The 27,981-nt window shown below is 39.7% G+C and overlaps 2 protein-coding genes across 4 annotated transcripts in view; both read right to left on the minus strand.

Annotated features, from left to right (window-relative positions):
* The window catches only part of UQCRB (ubiquinol-cytochrome c reductase binding protein), a 5,141-nt gene extending 4,283 nt beyond the window's left edge, over positions 1–858 (minus strand). Inside the window, exon 1 of the mRNA XM_017875282.1 lies at positions 741–858. Coding sequence (XP_017730771.1) covers positions 741–759 — 19 coding nt within the window. The 5' untranslated portion in view covers positions 760–858. The remainder of the gene's footprint in view (positions 1–740) is intronic.
* A 3,782-nt stretch (positions 859–4,640) lies between these two features.
* Positions 4,641–27,961, minus strand: MTERF3 (mitochondrial transcription termination factor 3). 3 transcript variants are annotated; one of them, XM_017875283.1, is made up of 8 exons: positions 27,627–27,961; positions 24,586–24,929; positions 23,195–23,347; positions 17,186–17,375; positions 12,251–12,398; positions 11,804–11,875; positions 9,871–10,032; positions 4,641–4,907 (listed from the first exon to the last, which is right to left on the minus strand). In XM_017875283.1, exons 1-8 carry the CDS (start codon positions 27,914–27,916, stop codon positions 4,677–4,679), a joined length of 1,590 nt encoding a protein of 529 aa, XP_017730772.1. In that variant the 5' UTR covers positions 27,917–27,961; the 3' UTR covers positions 4,641–4,676. The 3 variants fall into 3 exon arrangements, with proteins under 3 accessions (XP_017730772.1, XP_017730774.1, XP_017730773.1); XM_017875285.1 differs by having other exon boundaries at positions 27,752–27,858; XM_017875284.1 differs by having other exon boundaries at positions 4,650–4,849.
* Between the last annotated feature and the right edge of the window lie 20 nt (positions 27,962–27,981).

Consider the following 27,981-nt stretch of genomic DNA (forward strand, 5'->3'; position numbering starts at 1 on the left):
AAAAAAAAAAAAAAAAAAAAACAGGGAAACCCAACTTAATGTTCCAGTTGTTTTAAATATTCCAGTAATACCTGCATTCTATTCCACAATAAATGCGTTTGAACCTACAATAAATTCAAATTTCTCCAAACCTACTGATCAAGCTGACGTTCTAGATAATCCAAGGTTAACGTGAAGCGTCGCTCGTATCCTTTGCTCAACTGTCTCTGATTCGCAGTTTGAGAAGCGCGAGGGGTGCAATGAAATTTCCAATTCTACTTCCTTGCGTCACTTTGCCTCAGTTATCTTATCAGCGTAAACGGGAAATTAATATCTCCCTCGTGGCACTAGCAGGAAAATTTATAGGGCCAATGCACACGATAGGGCACCTGGGTCACAGAAAGCACTGAGCTCATTCTGGTTGAAAGTCATCCACTAGTTATCTTCTTGTGACCTTTAACTTTTCTAAGGCCGAGGGGAAGGACTTCCGAGCACAGGCAGCTGGAACTCCAGGGCTGTCAGAGCCACCGCGGGCACCTTCACAAACAGCGGGTTAACACCCCAACCATACACAGGCAAGCCCGGCCTGGGAACAAACGAGTGGGGAAGCACGTCCTTTTGGCTGGACTGAAGCCGCCACTTTCCCTTCCGCGACAAACTTGGTCACTTACAAAGAAGAGAGAAAACGGAGCGAGCTGCAGCGAAAATAAACGGTGGAGCGCAACGATGCCCGCCAAGAAGAAGACCCCCCTGTCACTTACCCGCCTGCTTGCCAGCCATTTTGACCAGAAAATGAAGCGTTGCCTTCTGGGTAAGTCATAGAGGACACGCTGGGCCCAGTCCGCAGGCGCGTTACGCCACATCGCGAACCGAGAAACGCCGCTTGCGCAGGCGCAGTTCTGACGGCTGTCTGAGCTCCTGCGTGTGCACTTCTCCGCCAGGGTGAGGCCAATGGAGTAGGCGGGGCATTTTGCCTGCTACGTTCCAAGAAGTATTGGTTGTGATGTGATGGGAAGAACACGGGTCGGGAATTAGGAGACAGAGGCTTAAAGCTGGGTTCTGTTACTTGCTATTAATAGCTATGAGAGCGTGGGCAGTATGAATTCAGCTCTTTGTGCCAGGCAGGAAGCTGAATGTTTTAAGAGCATCGTCTTATTTTCTATTGAAGGACTGATGGATGCGCCATCCCAAAAATATATGGAATTGGTACACTGATTATTTCGAGTTGAAAATGTTGGAGAAATTGTAGTTTCAGAAAGGGTTTGATGACCCATCTCTTCCTGCATGCAAGCCATAAAGCTTCCTCCAGGATTCCTCTGGAGTACCCGTCCCTTACCAGAGGGAGAAAATAGCACCCATCACCAGAGACTGGAAACTGGGAGCTGCTTTGGACCTGAATATACTTTCCGAAATAACTCTTATCTTCCACTACGTTTACACCCCACCACACCCACGTTTCTCCTAATGACTCCCCAAGAAATTTACTGCCCCTAGCCAGATCCCCTTTCTTCTGATTTGTAGTTCGTGTAAAAAGTATAAAGGCATCTTACATTGGCCATTTCACTCTCTTGTGAGGATCCCCATGCACATGTAAAACTAGTAAAATTAGTGTGCTTTTCTCTTGTTAATCTGCCTTGTGTCAGTTTGGTTCCTAGATCCAACCAAAGAGCCCACATAAGAACAAAGGGGTGATCTCTCACTCCCCTGCACTGTCATTTAATTCTAAAAGTACTGTAATTATCTCATTGTAGATGGGAGAAAGCTGAGGCTCAGAAAGGTTGAATAACTTGTCCAAGAGGACATGACTAGAAGAGTCCAGGTTCTTCTTCCAGAATCTGAAAATCCAGATGCAAACTTGGGGCTCCTTAATTCTAGGGCCATATGCTACACTACTAACCCAGGAAAGACATCAAGCCTTTCAGGCCTTGGGTTTCTCCAGCTGAAGATCTACATCTAGCTATTTTAGTGGAAGGTTAGGTCAGAAAAGGTTTTGGGTTTTTCGTTTGTTTGTTTGTTTGGGTTTTTTTTTTTTTTTTTTTTTTTGGTCACCTCTTTTTTTGTTGTTCAGCCTCTATCACCCAGGCTGAATGGCACAATCTTGGCTCACTGCAACTTCTGCCTCCGGGGTTCAAACGATTCGTGCCTCAGCCTCCTGAGTAGCTGGAACTACAGGTGTACATGCCACCATGCTCGCTAATTTTTGTATTTTTAGTAGAGACGGGGTTTCACCGTGTTGGCCAGGCTGGTATCAAACTCTTGACCTCAAGTGATGCACCCACGTCGGCCTCCCAAAATACTGGATTACAGGCGTGAGCCATCACGCCCAGAAGAAAAGGTTTTTAAAGATTAAATCTAAGATGTATTGCAGAATTTGCACACAATTTAAAGACAAAAGAGAAGTATATAGATTTGCTAACTTTTAAGGTCTCAGCCCCAACATGTGAAGTCTTAGGCATAAACATCTAGAGACAGAAAACAATTGGGGGGAACTGGCATGACTGATAGTCACTGGTGAACTTCTACCATTACTCAGTGATATCTTTTTTCCCCTCAGTTTTAAGCTCAGAGCTGGTACAATGTAGAATAGAACCTTGTCTTGCCGTAAGTTCAAAAGGTTAGATTTAATGATCTTAGTCACATTCCAGTTCTAAGATTCTATTGATTTTCCTTTTTCTTCTATCTCCATGCTGCTACAATTCTTCTATTAGTCAGTCCCGTATGCAGCACTAAAGCTGATGAATGATCTCTTCTGTCTTACACTAGCCAAAGTGAAGTCTGAAAGATGTGAAGAAATGCAATACATATGTACATTGGCACATTGCCCTGCAGAGGGTAGGTACTCAATAAACTCTCCTCCCTTCTACCCTTTACATTTTAGCTTGCTGGTTTCAGGTGAAGGTGACAAGAAAAGGCATATCAAAAGATCAGAAACCCAAAATTGTCACAAAATCCAGCTCCTAAGAAATTAAGCTAGAGACTGAATGTTTGCTGGTAGTCATTAATGTTGATTCAAAAACTATTTTTGGTTTTCTTTCCTCCCAGCACAGGATTAGGGATTGCCTTTCTCTGCCCTCAAAGTTAGGCATGGCCATGTGATACTTTAGCCAAGAAAAATGTGGTAACTTTTTAAGAGCAATTCTTCACATTCCTTTCCTTTTCCATAGACTGGCAACACTCCAGAAATGATGGAGACAGGATACATCAACCTGTATCACTAAAGACGATGTGGAGCAGAGCCTTTGTGGTCCTAAGAGACATGTATAAGATAAAACCTTTTGTGGTTTTAAATAATTTGAGGTTTTAGGATTGTTCATTGTATCAGCACAACTTGCCTATTCTGACTGATAAGGTTGTTCAGTGGGTTATTCATAAAGGCAAAATGCGGTTGTGAGCCGTACAAAGAGAGGACAGGATGGTTCCATGGTGTCCCCAGCTTATTTTTTATTGTTTCCTGTTTGTTGATCTCATCCATTGGAGAACTCCATGAAAGCACCTATCTATGTCACACTCACCACTGTATTCTAGGAACTCACATGTCGGTTGCATGAATAAAATATGTAACAGGAAAGCCACTATACCTGGCCCTGATGAATTACAAATATAGTTTTTCATGAGGTTTTTTGAAGGGCATCCAGCACACCACAAAACCCTCAGCACAACAAACTACCCTGAAAGTTAGTGACTTAAAACACTTTCTCCCAATTCTGAATTCAGCTGGGTCGTTCTGCTTAGTGTAGTGTCTGCTAAGGCATCCCAGATAACTTCATGCATGTCTGGTACTCAGCTGGCATGGCTGAAAAAGCTGGGGTTTGGCCAGACATCTTTCTCTCCACCTAGTTTCTCCAGCAGAGTAACCAGACCTCTCTATACCGTAGCTTAGGGTGCCAAGAGCAAATGTTCCAAGAGGGCAAGCCCTGATGTGCAAATTCTTTCAAGCCTGTGCTTGACAAATGTCCCCTGGGCCAAATCACATTGGCCCAGAGTCAGTGTGGGAGAGGACTAACTACACAAGAGTGCAAATACCAGGTGTGGTTCATGGGGGTCACCAGTGTTAACAGTCTACCCAATCTAGTGATTATAAGGCAGACAACTGAAGTTGTGATACTTCGTTTTGCAAATAAAAAAGCAAAGACTCAGAGATGAAATCACTTGCCCAGGATAACACATGTCATCAACGGAAAACAAATCTTTGTTTACTGGTAATAAGTCGAAGGCTAGTTAAGCCTTTCACTATATCTCATGGCCCCTAATCTTTAAACTCTACTTTCCTTTTCCTGATTCTTAGCCAACTGTGAATATCTGTGTTCAAGAAGTTAACAATGTAGACAATCCAAAATGAAGTGTGCTTTGTGGCATTATCTGAGCTGTAGATATTAGATGACTAATGTAGTATGCTCTGGAAACTTGTAACAGTTCAAATGAAATAAAGCCATTTCATAATGAAACCACTTTAAAAATCCTCCGTTTTCATCTTCACTAGAATGACAAAGCACCAACTTAAAGTAAACCAACTCTCTCCCTTTCTCTGAACTTGCTGTATTTTCTAAGAAGGAAAAGGTAAACAAGAATTAAGTCAGTAGGAACTTGATGAAAAATCTACCACAGTATATGTACCCAAATATACACTATCAAATGGTTTCCAATATCAGTTGAGACCCGAGGCATTTAAAAATATATTCATTTATTCATACATATATTCACTTTACAATATTGCATTTTAACGTACATAAAAATCTAAAGTGTTTTAAGAACTTATCAAAGTCTTGTACTGATGCTTTGGCAATCTCTTCACAGAATATTTCATCAGGAATAGATACGAGTTTGTCCAAAGAGATGTAGTTAGGTTTTGCTGGATCATACTGTGCTCTTCCTAAATAGGAAAGAAACAAGTGTCTTTCTTTGATTTTAAACAGCCTTGTATTAAATACCTAGAAAAGAAAAAAAGTTTTAAAAAACATTGCACATTGGAGGATGAAATATTAAAAGTTTACTTGGCAAAATTTTAACAGGTTAACCAATACAAAGTACTGACCACGTGTTCAGTAAGTAGGATAAATGCCAGAGGATTTAAATCCTATATTTTCTGTTAAAAAACTAGAAAAAGGGATTCAAAATCAACATACAAAACAATAAAAAAAATAATTAAGGGCTATAATGTGGGCAAAGAAGATTGAGTGCTCCAGAGACAGAGGAGAATGTGTTAAAAAAGCAAATCTTTGGCCGGGCGCAGTGGCTCACGCCTGTAGTCCTAGCACTTTGGGAGGCTGAGGCAGGCAGATCATCTGAGGTCAGGAGTTCAAGACAAGCCTGGCCAATATGGCAAAACCCTATCTCTACTAAAACACAAAATTAGCTGGGCGTGGTGGCACATGCCTATAATCCTAGATACTCGGGAGGTTGAGGCAGGAGAATTGGTTGAACCCAGGAGACAGAGGTTGCAGTGAGCCGAGATCCTGCCACCGCACTCCAGCCTGGGCAACAGAGTAAGACTCCGTCTCAAAAAANGAGTGCTCCAGAGACAGAGGAGAATGTGTTAAAAAAGCAAATCTTTGGCCGGGCGCAGTGGCTCACGCCTGTAGTCCTAGCACTTTGGGAGGCTGAGGCAGGCAGATCATCTGAGGTCAGGAGTTCAAGACAAGCCTGGCCAATATGGCAAAACCCTATCTCTACTAAAAACACAAAAATTAGCTGGGCGTGGTGGCACATGCCTATAATCCTAGATACTCGGGAGGTTGAGGCAGGAGAATTGGTTGAACCCAGGAGACAGAGGTTGCAGTGAGCCAAGATCCTGCCACCGCACTCCAGCCTGGGCAACAGAGTAAGACTCCGTCTCAAAAAAAAAAAAAAAAAAGGCAAATCCTCAAGCCTCACCCCAAAACTATTTAATCAGCAACTCTGAGAGCAGGACCCAGAAATCTGTCTTAACAAGCCCTCTAGATGATTCTGATATCTACCAAGTTTGAGAACCAATGTTAGAGATCAAGATGTTATTGTAAAAAAAAATTATAAGATTTCATAATCTGTAACACCTCTCTCTCTTTTTAAATTCCCACACCTCCCCTTAACTAGAATCAAAACGAAATGAATCTGACCTCTGGGAGAGCAACTGGGAAAGTATCTCTTACCTGCCTCAAACTAAAACTCCTAAAAACTAGAATGAGCAGCAGCAACTTAAGAAAGGAGTCTGAAGCAGGGAAGGCTCTACAGCTGACTGCAGAAAGAAGAGAGAAATGGGAGATCTGGCCAGACTTGAGCTACAGCCCTGAAGCCTGAGAGATCTGTGAGGCCCCCTAGCGAGGCTCAGAGGAAGCCCTTTCAATATTATGCCTGCCTCAAGCTCTCGTCTTGGCTGTTACAGACACAATGTGAACACAGGACATGATACATAACCCCTAGGCCTCTTTCCCTACATTCAAGTGAAAACAGTAACACATCAGTTGGAAAGGACACTATGAAAGGCAATTGTTGAAAACCAAAGTACTGTGAGAAGAGTGACTAAAAAAAGTACAGGGTGCTACCTCAACATGGGATTGGCTTGCTTCTGGAACAGAACATCTCCCTTTTCAGTCTCTGCTATTCTGCCCTTGTTCTGATAATTAAATTCCCATGATCACAACATTATGGATAATGAAGATGTAAGAAGATATATATATATATATATTTTTTAAGTATGACTCCAATGCAGTGATTCTTGGCTTAAAAAACTATCACCCAGCCGGGCACGGTGGCTCACACCTGTAATCCCAGCACTTTGGAGGCCAAGGTGGGCGGATCACAAGGTCAAGAGTTTGAGACCATCCTGGCCAACATGGTGAAACCTCATCTCTACTAAAAATCCAAAAATTAGCTGGGCATGGTGGTGGCCGCCTGTAGTCCCATCTACTTGGGAGACTGAGGCAGGAGAATCGCTTGAACTCGGGAGGCAGAGGTTGCAGTGAGCTGAGATCATGCCACTGCACTCCAGCCTGCCAAGAGAGCCAGACTCGGTCTCATAAAAACCAAAAAACCAAAAACCAAAAAACAACTATCACCCAGCATACAGACAAAACCACAAATGGTTCTGGTGCTCCCAAACTATTACTAATTTCCTAAATATAATAACACTTCAAAGCATTTATTTAGCTTATGAGTAGATATTATGTTTACTTCTCCAGTGGTCCAAAGTTACTCCATCATTATAGAGTTGTGTACTCTTTCAAGTCCAAAAGTTACTGCTCAGATTGAAGTGTTTCTCCCTTCTTTTTTTATGGGTGTGGTGGTGCAGGGGGAGGGTTGTTGGCCACCAGAGGCTACTTTGCCATTGGCACAAAAATTTCATCCCATTAATGACATACTAAATTCTTCAGAGTTAAAAAAAAAGTGCCCCTAGCCTGAGAATTATTGGTCCCCTCTAATCCTAAGGTGGACTTCAGCTTTGCTTTCACAGAATGTCACAGGGGAAGGGGAGAGCCAAGGTTTCGGGGGATACTGAATATAACCTCTTTCCTTAGCCTAGTGATTTCTTCACATTCATTACCCTAAAACTGCTTTTGTTATCCTCTACCTTCCACGATCTCTTCTTTGAAATGACCAAATTATTTCTTTCCCCATTTTTAATTAATCCTAAGTCAGATCTGCCAACCAGGAATATTATCTGCATGAGAAAATTAGTTCCACGCCATTGAGATTTAAACACCAGCCAAAAATTTAAAGTCTATATCAGCCCATTCACAGCCTTACTGTCTGTTAATGTATTTTTTCATTAATAAGCTTTTTATTTTTCTATTCTTTTTCCCCCAATAATTCCACCCAGACTCTAGGAATCTGAGAATCCCAATTTGGAAGCCACAATTCTACAATAGAGCTTCTCAGAAGCAAGGGTTTGGGGTGCCTAAAAATCTGTGTTTTTAAGTGATTTTGATACATCTGGTCAACTTATAATTTCTTCTATTTGGAAAGCTCCTCTCCATCTTTCAAACACCACTCACTCTTCTACAGACAATTCAAATGTCACTTCTAGCAGATCCTAGTAAAAGGCTTGGGTTTTTAAACTGGACTGCTGGAGTTCTAATTGTGGTTGTGCCCCAACCTTGTTACTTGGGTAACCGTGGACAGGTTACTTAAATCTCTTTAAGCTTAAGTTCTTTATGTATAAAACAGGGGTAATAATAACATCTACCTCACATGGTGGTTGTGAGAATTAACTGTGTTAATACAAATAAAGCAATAAAGATAGAGCTGGCACATAGTAAGTACTCAATTGCTGTTATTACTTCTATAATTCTCCTACCGCTTCTAAATCACACTGTAGGAGCTCGGATTAGGACTCTTTACCATCATATAAAGCAATTTTATTTTATTTAATTAATTAATTTATTTTTTGAGATGGAGTTTTGCTCTGTTGCCCAGGCTGGAGTGCAGTGGCGCGATCTCGGCTCACTGCAAGCTCTGCCTCTCGGGTTCATGCCATTCTCCTGCCTCAGCTTCCTCAGTAGCTGGGACTACAGGCGCCCGCCATTACGTCTGGCTAATTTTTCTTTCTTTTTTTTTTTTTTTTTTTTTTTTTGTATTTTTAGTAGAGACGGGGTTTCACGTGTTAGGCAGGATGGTCTCAAACTCCTGACCTTGTGATCTGCCCAACTTGGTCTCCCAAAGTGCTGGGATTACAGGCATGAGCCACAGTGCCCGACCAAAGCAATTCTATTTTAAAACCTGTCTTCCACACTCGATTTTAAGTTCCACAAGAACAGAGACCATGTCTGCTTGACTTTTGTATCCTCAGTGCCCAGTGTCTAGCACTGATAGATGCTCAGTGATATACTGGAAAAATGACAGACTACCAAGGTTAGGAGGGGACAATATCATATATTCTTACCATCATCTATGGTCCCTGAATTACCCACCAACCCAGGGAAAAACAAATTGTCTTTGCTTTTTTGTTGAAGATTATTTTACAATTACTCCATGAGTTAAATTCACAAAATTGTAGGCTTCTAACACTTCTATAATGAGTATATTTACATTTGGTAAAATAGGAAAATCCTATATTAGAGACCCATTCCTCATGAAGTATAATAGGCAAATAAATATAGCTGTATGTGAAGGAACTGGACCTAATGCAGTCTAGTTCTGAGAGCTGTATTAAGGTAATATTTCTTTTACCCATCTTTTTTCAAAAACAGGAACACACGTTTGAAAACGGAGTAGAGGGATCGCTTAAATAAAAATTCAGTTTGTCATTTATCCAATAAATACTGAGTGGCTATTTGCATAGGAAATAGGAAAAAAGGATTACTTTGATAAAATCCAATCATTCATTTGTTCATCAAATATTAATTGTGCGCCTCCCTTAGTGCCAGGTGTAGTTCTAGGCACTGGGGATTTGGCAGTGTATAAATCAGACAAAGTTTCTGCTTTTAAAGAGTCAATATTCAAGATCAATATTCTTGTGAACAGCAGATAATATCACTCACTAGGTAAAGAATACAAGAGTTTGATTAGCTTAGAAAATATAATTACGGCTTGGACATTATGGCAAACTGGAACACTTTTATATTGGGATGGGGATCATTACAATATGGCTTATTGATTCATGGATTTAAATAAACTGTGACTAAAAAGTACATGTAGCAGTGAAAAGACCTTTAAGGGAAGAGATCTATTTCAAAGTTAAGTGGAGAAAAACATGAGAGAGACTACATTCGATTTGTTTTGCCTGATTCCAACAAACAGAACTAAGACTAGGTAGAAACACCAGGGAAACAGACTAATCACTGATTTCTCCTCAGGAGTTGTACATTTGTGCCCTGAAAGTTGTAAACTCTTCCCAGTGTACAGAACCATGCAGCTGGACAGCAGCTCCGAATGAAGCGCAATGGCAGCGCTTACAGAGAGAGCTGTGAGTGGCATTACCTGTGGGAACTTGACAATGATGTGGTGGGGAATGCTCATCACATTGTGCACAAAATCAAATGTCTCGGTAAGTTTCCTTTTATTTGCAGTTAACATCTTCGGGATTCTGGTGATCATATGTTGAATTTCGTTATGTTTAAAACCAAGTTCAAGACGGTAAACCTAAACGAAAGTAAATTTGCTATGAATAGTAAGTAGAAACAGTTATTTTGGTACCATGGCAAGGCTGTGCTGATTCTTTTTGTTTTTGAGATGGAGCTCGCTCTGTTGCCCAGGCTTCAGTGCAGTGGCACAATCTCCTGCCTCAGTCTCCCAAGTAACTGGAACTACAGAGGAATGCCACCACACCTGACTAGTTCTTGTATTTTTAATAGAGCCAGGGTTTCACCATGTTGGCCAGGCTGATCTTGAACTCCTGACCTCAAGTGATCTACCCGCCTTGGCCTCCCGAAGTGCTTACAGGCATGAGCCACTGCGCCTGGCCAAGATTCTTTTTTTGAGACTGCGTCTCACTCTGTCATCCAGGCTGGAGTGTAGTGACACAATCTCAGCTTCCTGCAACCTCCGTTTCTTGGATTCAAGTGATTCTCCTGCCTCAGACTTCTAAGTAGCTGGGATTACAGGTGCCCATCACCACGCCTGGCTAATTTTTGTATTTTTAGTAGAGATGAGGTTTCACCATGTTAGACAGGCTGGTCTCAAACTCTTGACTTCAAGTGATCTGCCCACCTCGGCCTCCCATGCTAGGGTTACGGGCGTGAGCCACCGCGCCTGGCCATGATTCTTCTAAACTTAAAATAACATTCTAAAATTTGGAGACAGCTATGCCAGTGCCTTCAGGGAATTACAGCTTCTGGCTCCTAGGGTCACCAGAATTCCAAACCCCTCTGCTGAGAAAGAGCTACACAGTGATCGTCATGAAGATCACCAATGGGGCAACCATAATTACGAGAGAGAATGAGTGACATGGGAGGGCTGCAGGTCAGAGGCATGGGCCCAACACCAAACAGATCCTTCAGCAGGAGGATCATCAAAATGCTTTTTGAGCTTTTGCTCCCAAGCACACCAATATATATGTTGTCTGAAAAATGACATGTCAACATTCCAAGCAGAGATAAGGAACTAAACAACCAAACATGGGCCAGGTCCTCTACTTGCTTCCATAGTGTCCTGTGTGCACCCACCAAGTAACTGCCCCCATCACTCTGGATTTGATCCCCCACTAGACTGTAAGCTCCTTGGGAGGAGGAGCTGTCTCCCCAGCATGGCGCTTGGGCAGGAGCTCAATAAAGATTTCTTTAATGACTGAACTGTTCACCTCAGAAAACAGCCCTTACATAATATTTCAAATACTACTACAGCTTTATATACTAACTAGTCAGCTGCTCTTGGCTTCATGTTATTCTCTTGCAGGAAGGACAGTAAAGACTGTCTGGTACATTCTGTGATAGAATGAGAGTTGGCAATTGGGACAGGTGCAAAGGAGAGCAATGTGTTGTCTGTTACTCTTTTCACAGAAGTCTTTTGGATCCAGCCTCCAAAACTCCCTGAGGCATACACAGACTGTCATGCTGGCCAACAGGAGTAGTTTCGTAGACTGGTAACGCTGCCCAGGTTACAAAGACGTCAGACTCCCACACTGGGCAACAGAAACAGTTTCAGGGTACCACTTATATCCCTATCTATTGCTTTAGGATTGTGGGTATCAATGTCTGCAAGGTGATTTACTCATGTTAATACCTGGTCAACATGAAAATATTAACTGAAACAAACTGCTTGTTAGACATTTGTTAAAGATAATTTCCCATTTCTCTTTTTACAAATAACTTATTTTAAAGTCTAGTTTTCTTTTAGATGACAGCAAAATCTATTCTCTTCAGATGATTTTAACACTTAAAGAAACTGATTTCTCAAAAGCCTAAAGTTGTCCTACCTTCATATTTTCTTTCACGGGTTCCAGACTTCCAGTTAGCAGCCTTGGGAGACGAACTACAAGATCTCTAGTCTGTGGTTGCAAACAAAACAATCTAGTATTACTATATGTGCATCTTTAACTAGTTTGGAAAATTAAGGCATTACTAAGACACAAAGTTAAAACTTAAAATATGACCCAATCAGAAAAATGATAGGAACCCCAGGAATATATAATGTTAGTACTGTTTGGAAAAAAAGAAAACAAAAACTGAAGGAACCAGTTTGATTAAGTATTATAAAATGATGTAGCTCTATGTTTAAACTAGCAGGATAATTCATTTTTGTACAAAAAATACCAGAAATGTATATGATTCACATGGGCCGGGCATCTGTTAGGAACATGAGATTTACCAGCTACTAAAATGTACCAGACATGGAAATAAACACATTCTCTCCTTTTCTTTACCTTCTTCACACTAAGTTCAAGTTCTTTCTGAAAAAATCCCAATCTGTTATCCAGTCTTTCCACCGAAAAGTTCAGCAAAAATGGTGCTTTTGTGACCATCTGTGCAACATCTGCTTTACTGAAATTTTTTGAATGCAGATAAGCCACCCTAGAGAAACATAAATACATACGCATGTGATAAACATTTACATTCTTTTTTTTTTGAGACACAGTCTCATGCTGCTTTCCAAAATAATAGCTATTTTTAAAAAGTCTCCCACATCCTAAATTACTAAATAAAAGCATTCTGTAACAATGGCAAAATGGCAAAACAAGTTTAAAACAAAACAAGCATTCACCCGACTCTAGATGGTTTCCATTTATACTTAAAAACAGAAAATAATTCTGAAATCCACTAATAGGTATTAGTTGTGGTTTTGCCATTACTTTCAATAGCAAAACGTGATTACTTTTGCACCAACCTTTAGATTCTCTTTTCAATTAATCTGGTTTATTACTTGGTAAGAAAGAATGAAATAGCTTCTGCTTAAGTTTTTTTTTATTTTGTGGATAAGAACGGAAAAACACAAATTAAGAAAATAACACAAATTAAGAAAATTAAGGAAATAACGGTTACAACTGAGAGAAGCATTTTTTAGGTTAGTATATTTACTGAGCCCCTCCCTTCCCCTCTTCTATTCTTTTCTTTTCAGGAAGAGTCTTGCTCTGTTGCCCAGGCTGGAGTGCAATGGCATGATCTTGGCTCAATGCAACCTCCACCTCCCAGGTTCAAGTGACTCTCTTGCTTCAGCTTCCCACGTAGCTGGGATTACAGGCATGCACCAGTAGACCCAGCTGATTTTTGTAGTTTTAGTAGAGACGGGGTTTCACCATGTTGACCATGCTAGTCTCAAACTCCTAACTTCAAGTGATCCGCCCACCTCGGCCTCCCAGAGTGCTGGGATTACACTTGAGTGACCATGCCTGGCCTGAATATGCATTTTCATAAATAATTTTTACTATGGTCTTTCAATGCGTATTTTGTTAACTGAGATATTTTCCTGCTAAGTTTTTGAAAATCAAACTATGTAAGTAAGTAAAATATAGAAACTTTGACTATAAAATCACATTTTTTTTTTTAAATCTAAGAACATAGTAAAAGATGGTTTTACTAAATGTCTAAAATATATCAGGATATTATTTTGTTTAATTCTAACCAGAAAAACAAAAAAACTTGTGAGCCAGGTAAATTTTCCACATTACACTTGAGGAAACATGGATTCAGGGAAGTTAAATCACTTGTCTGAGATCATCACCTAATTACTAACAAAACTAAGATGTGAACTCAGGCATGCCTACATCTAAAGCCTATGGTATTTTTATACTATATACCAAAACTTATATTACTTTATAATCAAATGACTATTACTCCTTTAAAAATAGTTAAAATATTTATAAATTTAAGTATATAAAATTTTAAGTGCATGGGAAAATAAAACAAAACAAAACAAAACACCCCACTATAAATGAAGTCAAAAGACAAGTGACAATCTAGGAAAATATCTGCAACATGTCTCAGATACAGAACTAATTTTCTTAATATATAAAAGAATATTTACCAAAAAAGAAAAAAGCCTGGTTAAAAAATAGCAAAGGACATATTACAGAAAAGGAAATGTAGACAGAAATTCAACATACGAAAAGATGCTCCAAACAACATTCCCTGTTTCAACATTTGATGCTCCAAACTAACAAATAAAGTATTCTTTTTATCTATACAATGAACTGAAAGCAAAGTGTGATAGCACTGTATTTGTGAGGATAACAGGGAAGCTGGCACTTCTGTACACTGTTGGGGAGAGTATAAACTGGAAAACAACCCCTTGGAAGGATAATCTGGCGATATCTACTGAAGTTACAGATGAACATACCCTTTGACCTAGCATTTCTACTTTTAGAAATATGTCCTACAGAGAGACACCAATATGTGTGATTTTTCAGAAGTATACAAAGTAAGTCACTGCAGCCTTGTCCTAACAGTGGACTGGAAACATACTCCATGCTTATCAACAGGTACTAGGGAGAGCCGCAGCATGGACTGTACTAGAGTTAAAAAGAATAGGCAGCACCAAGAAAAAATAATCTCCAAGATATAGTTAAGATAAGATACTGGGATACAGAATAATGTGTATAAATGCTACCAATTGTTATGTATTTGTGTTCATGTGTGTATACATAGATATATGCTTTATAGAACATTCCTAGAAGGTTGAACAAAAAATCCTGATAAGAGTAGCTGTATCCATAGGTGGGTCCTGGAAGGCCAAGGGACAAAGTAGGAGAAAAGGAGGCATTACTTGTTGTTTTTTTGGCAGCAAGGTTTGTCATTTGATTAAAAAATTATCAAAACTATTGTCTACATTTTAATGATTTTTCCAATAAAAAATTAAGATATAAGGTCCACCCAACCAAAAAAAAGAGTATTTAAATAATTAAAATGCCAATTATTCATTTGAAAATTCTACAAGGATTTTTTAAATATAATTTTTTATTGAAAAAATAAGTACATGAAATCAGCTGTTATAGAAATAAGACTGCTGCATATATCAGAACTAGTAACAAAGTTCATTTAAATAAAGGTTCTCACACCCGTGCCTATTCAGTATTTTTTTACTGTATACTCTTTTGAATATATGTGGTTGCATGACCTATTACAAAATTCTAAGCAATTTTTATAAACGTTCTACAGCTTAATTTGATAGCCAGCCAAGTTTAGGAATCAATGGACTATGCTACCTATGTGAGAATATTCCTCAATTGTTAGGAGCATGTATGGCTTGAGCAAGTAACTTAAGCTATTAAGCTTAAGTTTCCTTCAAAGAATTAAATGCAGAGACAGTATGTAGTAGTCAGAATCCTGGAGTTTGATTAACTGGAGTTGAAACCACTTACTCTGCTACTTATACTAATGGTGTGTAATCTTGGGCAAATTATTTAACCTCTCTGTGACTCCCATGTACAAAGGCGCTATTAACAATAACAGTGCAGCCTGGGAAATGATCCCTACCCTCCTGGTATTCATGCTTTCTTGGAATAAATCTTGAGCAAAAAGGCTGGTTTTTGACTGCAGAGGGAATTAGTGTTTCTGACAGCCAGGAAGACTAGAGCTGGATATGTCAGATGAGTTTCTTAGAATCATTCTCTCTCCCCTCTGTATTGTGACAGCCTATCTTTATTACACCAGAATATCTCTGATGTCTAAAGTTTAGGCCAGTGTATCGCATATAGAAGGGCTCAAATGTTCAATTTAATAAATGCGGTTTTTGTTTTGTGTTTTTTTTTTCCTAATTCCGAGTAAAGACATTAGACTATGATGGTTTAAGGACCCGCAAAGCTCTCTGAAATGTAGTGAGAATCAACATCAGTGTGGAGAACAGTCTGGAGGGTCAAGACTAGAGGCAGACCAATTAGGAGACCGTTGCAGTAATCTTGGTGTGGTATGATGGGGAACTGAGGCAAAATAGTCAAAGCAAAGATTCAGAGAAATGTCATGACTGATTTGAGCTATAAGAAAGGAAGAACTGATGGACTTTCATGATTTATTAGATGTAGATGATAAAAGAAGAGAAGGCAAGTTAATACCAATATTTCTGAGTTGGGCAAAAGGGTGAATCTGGGAATACAGACTGGCTTGGGTGACAGCTGGGGGTGATGATGAATTCAAAATGTTAACTTAGGGACAGGGGTTTTGTTCTCTGTGGTATTCCCAATGCCTAGCAGGATTCTTACCTCACGGATCAATATCTCACTGTATTTATTTTCACAAATTCAGTAATTCTTTGAACGCTGAATGAAGTACAGAGATGTTTATAAAAGTGCTCTTTAAAGAAGAAAACAAGGAACAACCAAAATAGCCAACTTATGGAAATGATTAAGCATATTACACAGTTAATTTGCCACGACAACGTCAAACATCTAACAGAAAAAATTGGCCAGACAAAAACTACAAAAGATCTTATCTTTAAGCGTACTCTCAGATAAGTTAGCTATTTGTTGATGATTTTATTTTTTTAAGAAAAAAACTTATTCCAGTTTCTAAAGAGAAAGAGTTAATTACTGACTCGGTAATAAGTTGAAAACATAAAAATAATAATGGGGCTGGGCAGGGTGGCTCATGCCTGTAAAATCCCAGCACTTTAGAGGCCAAGATGGGCAGATCACTTGAGGTCAGGAATTCGAGACCAGCCTGGTCAACATGGTGAAACCTCATCTCTACTAAAAATACAAAAATTAGCCAGGCATGGTGGCTACCCATAATCATCCAGCTACTTGGGAGGCTGAGGCAGGAGAATCACTTGAATCCGGGAGGCGGAAGTTACAGTGAGCCAAAATTTTGCCACTGAACTCCAGCCTGGGCAACAGGGCGAGACTCCATCTCAAATAATAATAATAATAATAATAATAGGTAGTTGAATAAAAGAACTGTTGTAAATACTTAATTTAGATCAAAAAAGGTCTATAACAAAAAAATAACTTTCATGTTCATTATCTCAGTAGACTCTTGTGCAGCAGAGACTTAAAGAATAACTTCCACATATATTTCCTTTATAACCACTTCTTGGGTTATATGATAATCCTTTTTTTTTTTTTTGAGAGGGAGTCTCACTTTGTCGCCCAGGCTGGAGTGCAGTGGCCGGATCTCAGCTCACTGCAAGCTCCGCCTCTCGGGTTTACGCCATTCTCCTGCCTTGGCCTCCCGAGTAGCTGGGACTACAGGCGCCCGCCACCTCAGCCAGCTAGTTTTTTGTATGTTTTAGTAGAGACGGGGTTTCACCGTGTTAGCCAGGATGGTCTCGATCTCCTGACCTCGTGATCTGCCCGTCTCGGCCTCCCAAAGTGTTGAAATTACAGGCTTGAGCCACTGTACCCGGCCGATAATCCTTTTAAAAGTCCTACCTGATCTTCAGATTTTCAAGGTCTTCAGAGAAAATTGCATGATTTTTTGTCAGGAATGCTCCCAGTTGGTTATCCTTTATACCCACGTCTTTCAGAAACAGGAGCATCTGCTTAATGTCTTTTTCAAAATCCAGTCTCAGAAGGAGATTTGCTGCTTCTGTATGTTTTTCTATCTTGGACAAATCCACTCCTATAATAAATTATAAATACTGTTTGAAGTTGACTTCTTAGTTCACCCATTAAACTCATATACATAAGCACAAGAAATTACTGATGGAGATCAATACCTATCCAAAGGAGCACTGAGATAGATCAATAGAAACTTCTAAATATTTTTAAACTAAGTTGGTTGCAGAAACAACATAGTATTTATTTTAAAAATCAAGTACAGAGGAAAATAGAGCATTTAGTGCTACATTTCCCCCCAAAACAAATTCACTAAGTCATATTGGAGTAGGGTCATCATCTTTGTCTAAGGTTTCTTGAATATTGTTTTAGAATGTTCGTCAGTCCCTAGTGAACCCCGTAGTAACTGGTAATTCTGCAGGGTAACAAACAGTATGAATAAAATGTTACTGTCTCTGAAGATTTTATTATTTCCTTAGTTATAAAGCATTATTTAAAAATATGTTTATGATTCCCATCATAGGGGGAATAAAAATGACCCTGTGCCTTACTCATCATTGTAATCTCTAGGTCTTTAGCACAGAGACAAGTCTCCTGAAGAAACTCAAGAAATGTTTGAGTGAGAACAAGTGAACACATAGCCCTTCAAGTATACAACAAAGCAGAAAATATACAACCTTAAACCTCCACATTTAAAACTTCTTAATGGCATCCACAATAAAAAAAATAAATCATCATATTCATTATAACTCCAAATATTAGAACCAAATATGATTATAAATCCAAATTTCTTGATATTAAACAGGTATTGATATAAGATGCCCATGAACAGTGAAATGGATTAAATACACATACACACAATGATATGGTTAGCCTGCATCCCCACCCAAATCTCATCTTGAATTCCCATGTGGTGTGGGAGGGACCTGGTGGGAGGCAACTGAATCATGGGGAGAGGTCTTTGCTGTGCTGTTGTGTGATACTAAGGAAGTCTCACAAGATCTGATGGTTTTAAACAGGGGAGTTTCCCGGCACAAGCTCCCTTCTGTTGGCTGCTGCCACATGAGACGTGCCTTTCACCTTCCGCCATAATTGTGAGGCCTCCCCAGCTACATGGAACTGTAAGTCCATTAAACCTCTTCCTTTTGTAAATTGCCCAGTCTCAGGTATGTCTTTATCAGCAGTGTGAAAACAGCCTAATACACACACTCACAGAATGAAGATCCAGAATAAACTAAAAAATGTTATTATACAACAATAATGCATTTCAGATCAAATAGATAGACTATTTGTTAAAATATATGGGACCACTAGCTATACTTTTGAAAAAAAAAATCTCTTTATATCTTATATGAAATTAATTCTAGATAAAGAATCTAAATATAGTACTAACTCTACTAGAAAAACACAAAATTAAAAAAAAATTAAGTTTACAGAAAAGTATAAAACCTATGTGTAGAAAAAGGTCTGGAAAGCTATTCCACAAATTGGTAATAGTGGTTACTTTTGAGAAGTGGAACTGGGGATGAAGAGAGGGTAAGAGGTCCTTCTCTTATAATATCTGCACTTTTGACAACCAGATGTAATTCTTTTGTAATTTAAAAATAATATTAGTAGAAAATAAATCCAATTATTAGATGGACAAATAAATAAGATGAAAACCAGTTTCAAAATCTGTGATAAATGGGAGAACAGATGTTTTAAAAATAACATAAAGGGTTCAGACTTCACATTTAACTCAATATTACAGCTGACATGAACTGAAGTGCCTTGCTCAGCATGAGCTGTCACACCCTGACTGTGCTCGAACAGAAATCCTGAAAAGCTGCTTTTTTAGCAGCAGTAGGAGAGCAGAATCTCATCAGGAATGCACACTGCTCTCAATGCAAATAACTTGGGCTTACTTCATTTCATTAACTTGAAAAAATAGTCCCTGAATGCCCACTATGGACCAGGCACTTCTGTTAGGCACTGGGGTTATAAAAAAAGAATAGTAAACGATTCTAACCTCTAGGTGACCAGTCTAGTTGGGCTTTACCTCATCTGTTCAGTAATTACGAATATTACCATTGTATTCAGTTATGGTTACACATATTTAGTACATCAATCAGGGTCTAGCAGGCTATACAACGTGCCCTAGAAAGTACAAATGACAAGGACTTTAATGAAGGGACTCTATACAGCGGTGTGAGCAGCCTTAAGAGAACAAACAAGAGCCCTCCCAACATTAAAGAGACAAGGAGGCAAAATGTTACCAGGGCACAGAGGAACTACAGGCTAATAAGGAAGAGCTGCTCAAGAGAGCTGTTGTCACGGAGCCAGGCAGGTACAGGACCCAAGGAAGGGAAGGAACAGGGGAAAAATATCCCCACTGGCTCTTCTACCTTCTGTCCTATAGGTGCCTCCCACTGGCTGAAGCTGCCAAGAAGCCAGCTGGCATAGGAACCCTGGTGCATAGGGGTTTGGCCTCCTGGGACACAGATCAGGCAGAAAACGGATCTCAGAAGCAAACAGAGAAGCAACTAGGACTTGAATACTCAAAAATACTGTCTGACCAAGCAAATAAGTCTCCCTTAAGTTACTATTATTTAAGTTACTTCTAACACATGCTGTTGAAGTATCAGCATACAGGTAAAGGAATGGTTGAAACATATTCCAAACCTGTAAGTATACTGTAAATTATTTAAAGGTAAGGACTGGGCCAGGCACGGTGGCTCATGCCTGTTATCCCAGCACTTTGGAAAGCCGAGGTGGGAGGAGAGCTTGAGCCCAAGAGTTTGAGACCAGCCTGGGCAACACAGTGACACCCCCCTCTACAAAAGAAAAAAAAATTAGCCGGGATGGCATGTGCCTAAAGTCCCAGCTACTTGGGGGGCTGAGTGGGAGGATCACTTGAGCCCAGGAGGTCAAGGCTGCAATGAGCCAAGACCATGTCACTGCACTCCAGCCTGGGAGACAGAGCAAGACCCTGTGTCAAAAAAAAAGATAAGACAGGGACTGTGTCTTAGTTTATTTTGTATTACCCATAGCACCTGCCATGAGACAGGGAAAGCTGTTTCGAAAGGAAAGGTGACGTCCTCACAGCAGATGTCATCCTTACCTACCTCTGAATGTACATTTTTTAAATTACATGTTTATGGAGTACAACATGTTTTGACATCTGAATACGTAGTGGAATGATTAAATCAAACTAATTAACATATTCATTACCTCACATACTCATCATTTTTTTTGTGGTGAGAACACTTAAAATCTACTCTCTTAACAATTTTCAAGTATACATTATTATTAACTACCATCATCATGCTGGAAAATAGATCTCCAGAACTTATGCCACCTGTCTAATTGCAACTTTGTACCCTTTGCCCAACAACTCCCCATTCCTCTCCACCCCCACTCCCCAGCTCCCTCTGCTTCTAAGAGTTCAACTTTTTTAGGTTTCATATATAAGTGAGATCATGTAGCATTAGTCATTCTGTGCTTATTTCACTTAGCATAGCATCCAGGTTCATCCATGTTGTTGCAAATAACAGGATCTCCTTTTTCAAAGCTGACTAGTACTCCAATGTATGAATATACCACATTTTCTTTAACCATTCATCCACTGATGGACACTTAGGCTGATTCACAGAACACTTTATTTGCATCTCTCATGTGGGACTTATCACTTTGCCCTTCATCCTTGCATTAATATTTAGATGTTTCTGAGGACTTGAAGCTTCTTGGTAACAAAGGCCATTCTAAACATACAGGTAACATTTGGGTAACTGGGCACAGAGAGATGATTATACAATTATAATGGAGTGTCATTAGTGCTAGAATCAAAGTAAGCAGGAAGTGAAATGACAGCCTGAAGATGGTCACTCTGTCTGCAGGGTCAAGAAGACACTTTAGAAGTTACTTGGACTTCAGTGATGTTCTCCAGTTGTTGGAGTTGGCTAAACAAAGGAGGGAAGTGGCAAGCCATGAGCTGAACACGTAAGCAGAAGCCAAATCAGGACAAGCTTTGATGCCATAGGAAGGTTTTGAAGGATTTTCAGTAGGTCACTGACTTAGATCTGCATTTCAGAAAGAACACTAAAACTGTAAAGATCTCAGAGCCAATACTGCTGAGGAGAAGACTATCAAGATAGGAGGCTCCTGCAGCCACTCAGTGACAAATGAGGACCTAAACAAGGTAGTGACTAAGGGATGACAGAAGTGGACGGATTTGAAACAAATAGAGACGGTAGCATCCATAGGATAAGGTGTTAAATTAGATGTAATGAGGGAGGGGACAAAAGCAATAAGAATCAAGGATAGGCTGAGTGCAGTGGCTCATGCCTATAATCTCAGCACTTTGGGAGGCCCAGGCAGGCAGATTGCTTGAGGCCAAGAGTTCAAGATCAGCCTGGCCAATAGGGTGAAACCTCGTCTCTACTAAAAATAAAAAAATAGCCAGGCCTGGTGGCACATGCCTGTAATCCCAGCTACTAGGGAGGCTGAAGTGGGAGAATCGCTTGAACCTGGGAGGCAGGTTGCAGTGAGCTGAGATGGTGCCACTGCACTCCAGCCTGGGAGACACAGTAAGACTCCATCTGAAAAAAAAAAAAAAAAAATCAAGGATGACTCCCAAAGTTTCTAACAGAGCAAAAGTTTTCTTTTCCTCTCCTGTTAAAATCACCTCCCAAAATACGAGGAATGAGAAACAAAAACTAAGATCCTTCTTTGAGGAAATGAGATTATATCCCCACATATCTGAAAACAGATGAAGGCATGGCAACAGCCTTATCAGAGAGGAGAAAGATGACACTGAAATGCTTGCAAATGAGAATCTGGCAAGTGGTAAGTGATCAGAACCACGAAAAACTCCAAAGTCTCCAAAATTGTAGTCCCTAGAAATCTGAGAGATTAGAGGTGAGGTGCAGACTAAAAACTGGGGGATTCGGTGTGGAGAAATCTGACCTCCCCCAAATCCAGTTCCTCTCAATGCACCAGGAGAAAGGAGATTCATTATCTGGGAAAATCAAGTATGAGAAGTACCAAACCCAGAGAAAATGAGGAAAGCAAAAGTTTGTAATAAAATGCCAGACTAAAAATAAGATGACTAAATTAAAGTTTGGAGGGAGATCCCCTGGCTCCCTTCAGCTATCCAGATCCAAGTGCAACCTAATGGTCAACAAGCGAAGACAGCTATAGAGTAGGCCTAGAGAGAAACCATCCAAATCAGGAGGACAGTGGCTTCAGGAAGGAGGTCAGGGTAGTGGGGCAAGCAGGGAACAATCCACTCTGGAAAAATGGAATACATCATCTGATAGGGTTACCTGGGAAAAACTGTCCTGAGCGGCTATTGGAAGGTATGGAAAAGTTTAACCCCAGAAACAAACAAACAAAACAATTCATCAAATGAAGAACAAGGCAATATTAATGCCGGAAAAATGAAAAGTTGTACAGGAAGGTAAATAATGATAGCATACTTCTTGTTAGGGCAGATAGCAATATTTATAGTCATAATTTAACTACTAATGATTGATCTAAAATTGTAATTTATATTAGGAGAATTGAAAAGAATACAGGAAAAGTACATGTGTACATACAAGAGATCAAATGATGTCTAAAGCTGATGAATCAAATAACAGCACTATAAACAATTATTTTAAAATAAGGAGGTTGAACACAAACAGAAACCGTGATACAAGTTAAGTAGATACATCTGGGGAATAGGATGCAAGATCAGCAAGGATGAGGCAGGGAATACAGTTTCTCACTAGAAGCCTTTTTATACTATTTGACTTTTGCTTATGTTTGTATACTACTTAGTATAGATTAAATTGTTAATTTAAAAAAGTAAAAAAAGTAATGAAGAGTATATACAAAAAGTACTTGTAGTTTAGTCAAACTTACCTAGAAGAACTAACTTCTGCAGAGTCTCAGAATGATCCACATAGTCTCGAAGTGTGAATGAAGCTGGTGGCAATGGAGGGTCTGCAATAATCTGAATAGCCTCTTCCTCTGAAATTGGCTGCATTGGAGACAATGGAGGCAATTCATCCAGTTCTTTGAAAGAGAGAAACAAATTAATGCTCTAATATGCACACTTAAAACTATTTCTACAAAGACTGGCTCTTCCCTTGTTTGCTTCTTTCAAGGGTTAAATCTCGGGATCATTTTAGAATTAAACAATCAAGAAGACCCCAATTTTTCACCTTTTAAGAGGTAAGGTTACAAGTATTTAGACAGACTAACTACTGTTCCTCCAAGATTAGAAATTTGTTGGTAAATTTCAAAGCACACAATGCCTTTCCTTCACTTAATCAGTAGGTGAGAATGCTAAAGATTACCTAACTTTCAAGCGCATTTTGAAAGAGATTGAGTTTACCACAGCCTGTTAACTTGGCCTAAAGTACACTTATGCCAACAGTCTGAATTGCATGGATTAAAGTAATCATATCCTCAAAGTCTTTGTTTTGACCCAATGCCCTCCCCTTCAAGTTACCCTCAAATACATCTTTAAGAGGGCTTCTATGATTGTTTCTACAACCTGTAGTCCTCTCTACAGGAGATGTGACTCTCTCTAGTACAGCGCTGATTCTGAAGTTGTTTTTGTTTTTTTAAAATCAAATGCAGTATGGAAGACACTTAGAACTACACAATACCTTAAGCTAAGGAATCAGGTCTGTGATCTCTTGTTCTGTTTTTTGCCTCTAATCATTAACTAGCCTTTCTCATCATTTATAGCCAGCATCTCCTCCCTGCCCTCTCCCCAGCTCTCTTTCCTTCATATTTCTACTTAACCTTATATTATTTCATTACCAGTGAAATATTCCTAGAATAGGACCCATAGGAAGGAGAGGACTGACTAAAAAGCGACATGAGGGCACTTTCTGGAGTAATATAACTGTTTTATTTGTTGATTGCAGTAGTTGTTAGACACTAAATGCATATGTCAAAATTCATAGAACTATGTATCCCACAAGATGAATTTTACTTGATATAATTATACCCTAATAAAACTAATTACCACTAGAATAATTTTGTTTTAAGAATCTAAACAACAAAGTATTTAGAAAGCAAATGTTTTATATGTGTAGCTATAAACACAAGTTAGCCCACAAACTTTTTTTCTTAGCCAGTAAAATAAAGGCATGATAGAAGTTCATCAATAGAACCGGTATTATTCTTTTTCTTTCTTGGTACAAAATATTACCAGAAATGGGCTAGCAGAATGTAAACAGGTAGCTTGTTCAAATGGCCAAAGTAGAGTAAGGGAGACTTTTCTGAAAGTTCAGAATTACCTTCTAGAAACAGCTCAGAATCAAAGCTGGGTATCTTTTGTGTCTTCTGTGACTGTTCATCCATGGAAGGAAGCAGACTGCTTTGGGTAGAATTATTCTCTTGACTACTTGAGCTAGTAGACTCGGAACTATTCCATAAGGAGGAAGTCTTGTAAGTCTTAAATCCCCACTGGAGAAAGCAATTGTCAGAGGATATCTGAGGCTGAGCAGAAAAGCCATGTAACAACGTTCTCCCTGGTCTAGTAAAACATTTTGTGAGTTGTGCAGCATTAATGAGGCTCCTCAACTTAGCTGAGTTAAACCACCTGGGTATCTGTTGGGCTGACAAAGCCATTTTTCTTAGTCTACAAAGGAAAGATATAACCGTCAAAAGAAGAGAAATTTAATTTACTTAAATGTTTAAAACAGTATTCAAACAACGAAAAAATAAACTGGAAATTATTTTTTTCTAAATGAAAGGTGTTTAAATATAGTTAGTCTAAAGTAGTGAGATGTTTCTTATGCACAGGAAAATCCAACAACAAGGCAATCTCAGTTACAAACCAACAGACAGGAACTTCTGAGTGGAAAAATAAAGATATACTTTACAATTTAAAACAATGCAACATCACTGGTGTAAGAAAATACTTAAAACAAAAATCTGCAAATGTTCAAATGACAGCAGACCTCACTAATCTGTTAATTTAATAATTTAAAGAGAATAAGCTGATGCAATTAAGTGTTCTTGAAATTTGGTGTGAAGGATGTTTCTGCAGCAGATTGCTGATCAAAGTAACACTGAATTATTCAAATGCATTTTATATTTTATGTATATAAATTTGTCCCAAAATGAAAAAACAGAAATCTACTGTGTCCTAAATGAATCATCAAATTATTATTATTGATATATAGAACAGTGAAAGCAGTTTCTTGCTTCATTCTCAGGGCTGAATACTGTTGATTACTTCACAGATAAAGCTGTTCTTCCAAAGGGAATTGAACAAAACCAGTTTTGTCAAGTTTTGTTTCACTGTAGGAAGAAAAAAGCCTTCAAAAAGAAAAGGTCAAAACTAGCAAACAAAACCAAGTAACAGAAATAAATAAGCAACCAGCAATTAATACCTGTATATTTTGACTGAAAAGTAGTTTTCAAAATATTTTATCAGGAAAGGCTAGTGCTATGTTAAACTCCAGGAATATGAAGGGATTTATATTTAGCCAGCTAATAAGAAAGGTAAATTTGATGCATATAATCTTACATTAAATAACATTATCCATATAAAACACAGGATAGAGTCAGGATATAAGAAATGCTCAATAAATGTTAGCCATTATTATTGATTACACAACCAAATACAAATGAATTCTGCTGAATTAATTGCAGCCTACAACTTTATACTTTGTTTTTCTACATAGTGGAATTCGGCTTGTTTTATGCTCTAAATTAGACCAAATACTTGAGGGTCTAATCTCCTCTTGGAGATGTGTAGTTTTGGGAAGTTTGCTGAAAGAGATTTTACGAAAGTGAAAGTCTCCTTTCATCCTGCAATTATTTATTATTATTTATTTATTTATTTATTTCTGAGACGGAGTTTCGCCCTTGTCGCCCAGGCTGGAGTGCAATGGCACCATCTTGGCTTACTGCAACCTCTGCCTCCTGGGTTCAAGCGATTCTCGGCAGCTGCCTCAGCCTCCCCGGTAGCTGGGATTACCCGTGCCCGCCACTACGCCTGGCTACTTTTTTGTATGTTTATAGAGATGGGGTTTCACCATGTTGACCAGGCTGGCCTCGAACTCCTGATCTCACATGATCCACCCACCTCGGCTTCCCAAAGTGCTGGGATTACAGGCGTAAGCCACTGCGCTCGGCCCATTTTGCGATGTATTTAGGAAAGAAATTATTTTTGCGATGATTTTAGAAAAGAAGTATTCACAATAACCTGCTGGGATAGGTGGTTTCTGTTAGATTTTGGTAGGAAATGGGCTTCCAAATGTGCCAAGTTTTCCCTCAAACCTACAACATTCATTCTCTGCACAGTAGTCATAAGGGCACTAAATTGGAAGCCAGAAGACTTCGGTTGTGCTACCTTGACAAGGCTGTTTCTGGCAGCAGTGTAACAAAATGTCTAGCCCATGATGTGGGGTGGGTGTGGGGTCAATAACCATTCTTCAAATAATGCTTTTTTAAAAGGCTAAGGGTACAATATGATGATTCTTAAGGCCCCTATCAGCTCTAACATTTTTTGACGTCTAAGCACTTCATCCTACTTCAAACTTCTGAAATCCCAAATTCATCCTGAAGCCCTTCCACACTCAATACCCCTTAAACATCAGGAAGATTCACTTTCAAATTTCATCCCGTCATTAAAAGATCTTTGTGCATACAACTAATGTTTATCCTTGCATTTTTATTTACAAGTGCACTATCTTCTCCACATTATTTCATTGCTGCCTAACATCTTAACAATTGATTAATTGTTCATTCACGAGAGCAAGGCTGGGTCTCATCCCTGGATCCACCCTTCCAGGGACTATTCTCCACTCTCCCAGAGCCTTGTACTGCTCTAATGCTTGCGGAATGGAAATAAATCAATGGCAAGTACAGTTAACTCAATGGCTTACACAGTATGCAAAAGTGGGTAGGGGATGTGCAGATGTGTATAAAAGCCCTGTGAGGTGGTAACCGGAAGTCTTCTAACAAGTTCCTTTCATCAGGAAAATTACAGAAAACCCTTAAAGAAACTCTGAAGTCTATTAACAATTCATATATACGGTTCTCAATGGCTGCCTAGTGCTTCCCTAGAAAAAGGCACTGAAATAGGGTTCAAGATTTCTACCTATGAAAGGCTATAAATGAAATCAGGAAAGAAAGGGAGGTATGGGGGTAGCTTCCTAATAAAAGGCCTCTCAATACTTCCTAGGCCATTTAAGCCCATTTCAGTTCCCCTAAACTTCCGCAGGAAGGCAGAGCCCCCTCCTGAGGCTTCTCACACCACGCTAATTAGTCAACATGGTTGAGTTTTCACACCAGCCAGGGAAAAACACAAAACAAAACCAATCACCTTCGACTGGGCTGCGAAAACCTAAAGGCCCTTGAGGCCTTGGGGCGCGGTCTGGACGCGGGTGCGCCGGAACCTGAACCCCTGCCAGGACCGCGATCCTCGCGCTGAGACAGCTCCTGCTTTACCTGTGGCGAGGCCTGCGCCCCGTAGCGGGTGACCCCGGGACCGACCGACTCGCTGGGCCGCACGCCCAGTCCAGCAGCGCCGCACGCCGGCTCCTCAACCTGCCCGGCCCAGCGCAGCCGCGCTCCCCGGCCCACGTGGGCTGCGGCCGGAGTGGGCGAGACCATGTGCCGGGCTGCGTGGGGAGACAGCGGGCTACGTGCGCGGAAAAGAGTCAGCCAGGGGCCGCAGA

The sequence above is a fragment of the Rhinopithecus bieti genome, unplaced genomic scaffold (assembly GCF_001698545.2).
Source record: "Rhinopithecus bieti isolate Rb0 unplaced genomic scaffold, ASM169854v2 scaffold_8760, whole genome shotgun sequence".
In the NCBI taxonomy this organism is placed as follows: domain Eukaryota; kingdom Metazoa; phylum Chordata; class Mammalia; order Primates; family Cercopithecidae; genus Rhinopithecus; species Rhinopithecus bieti.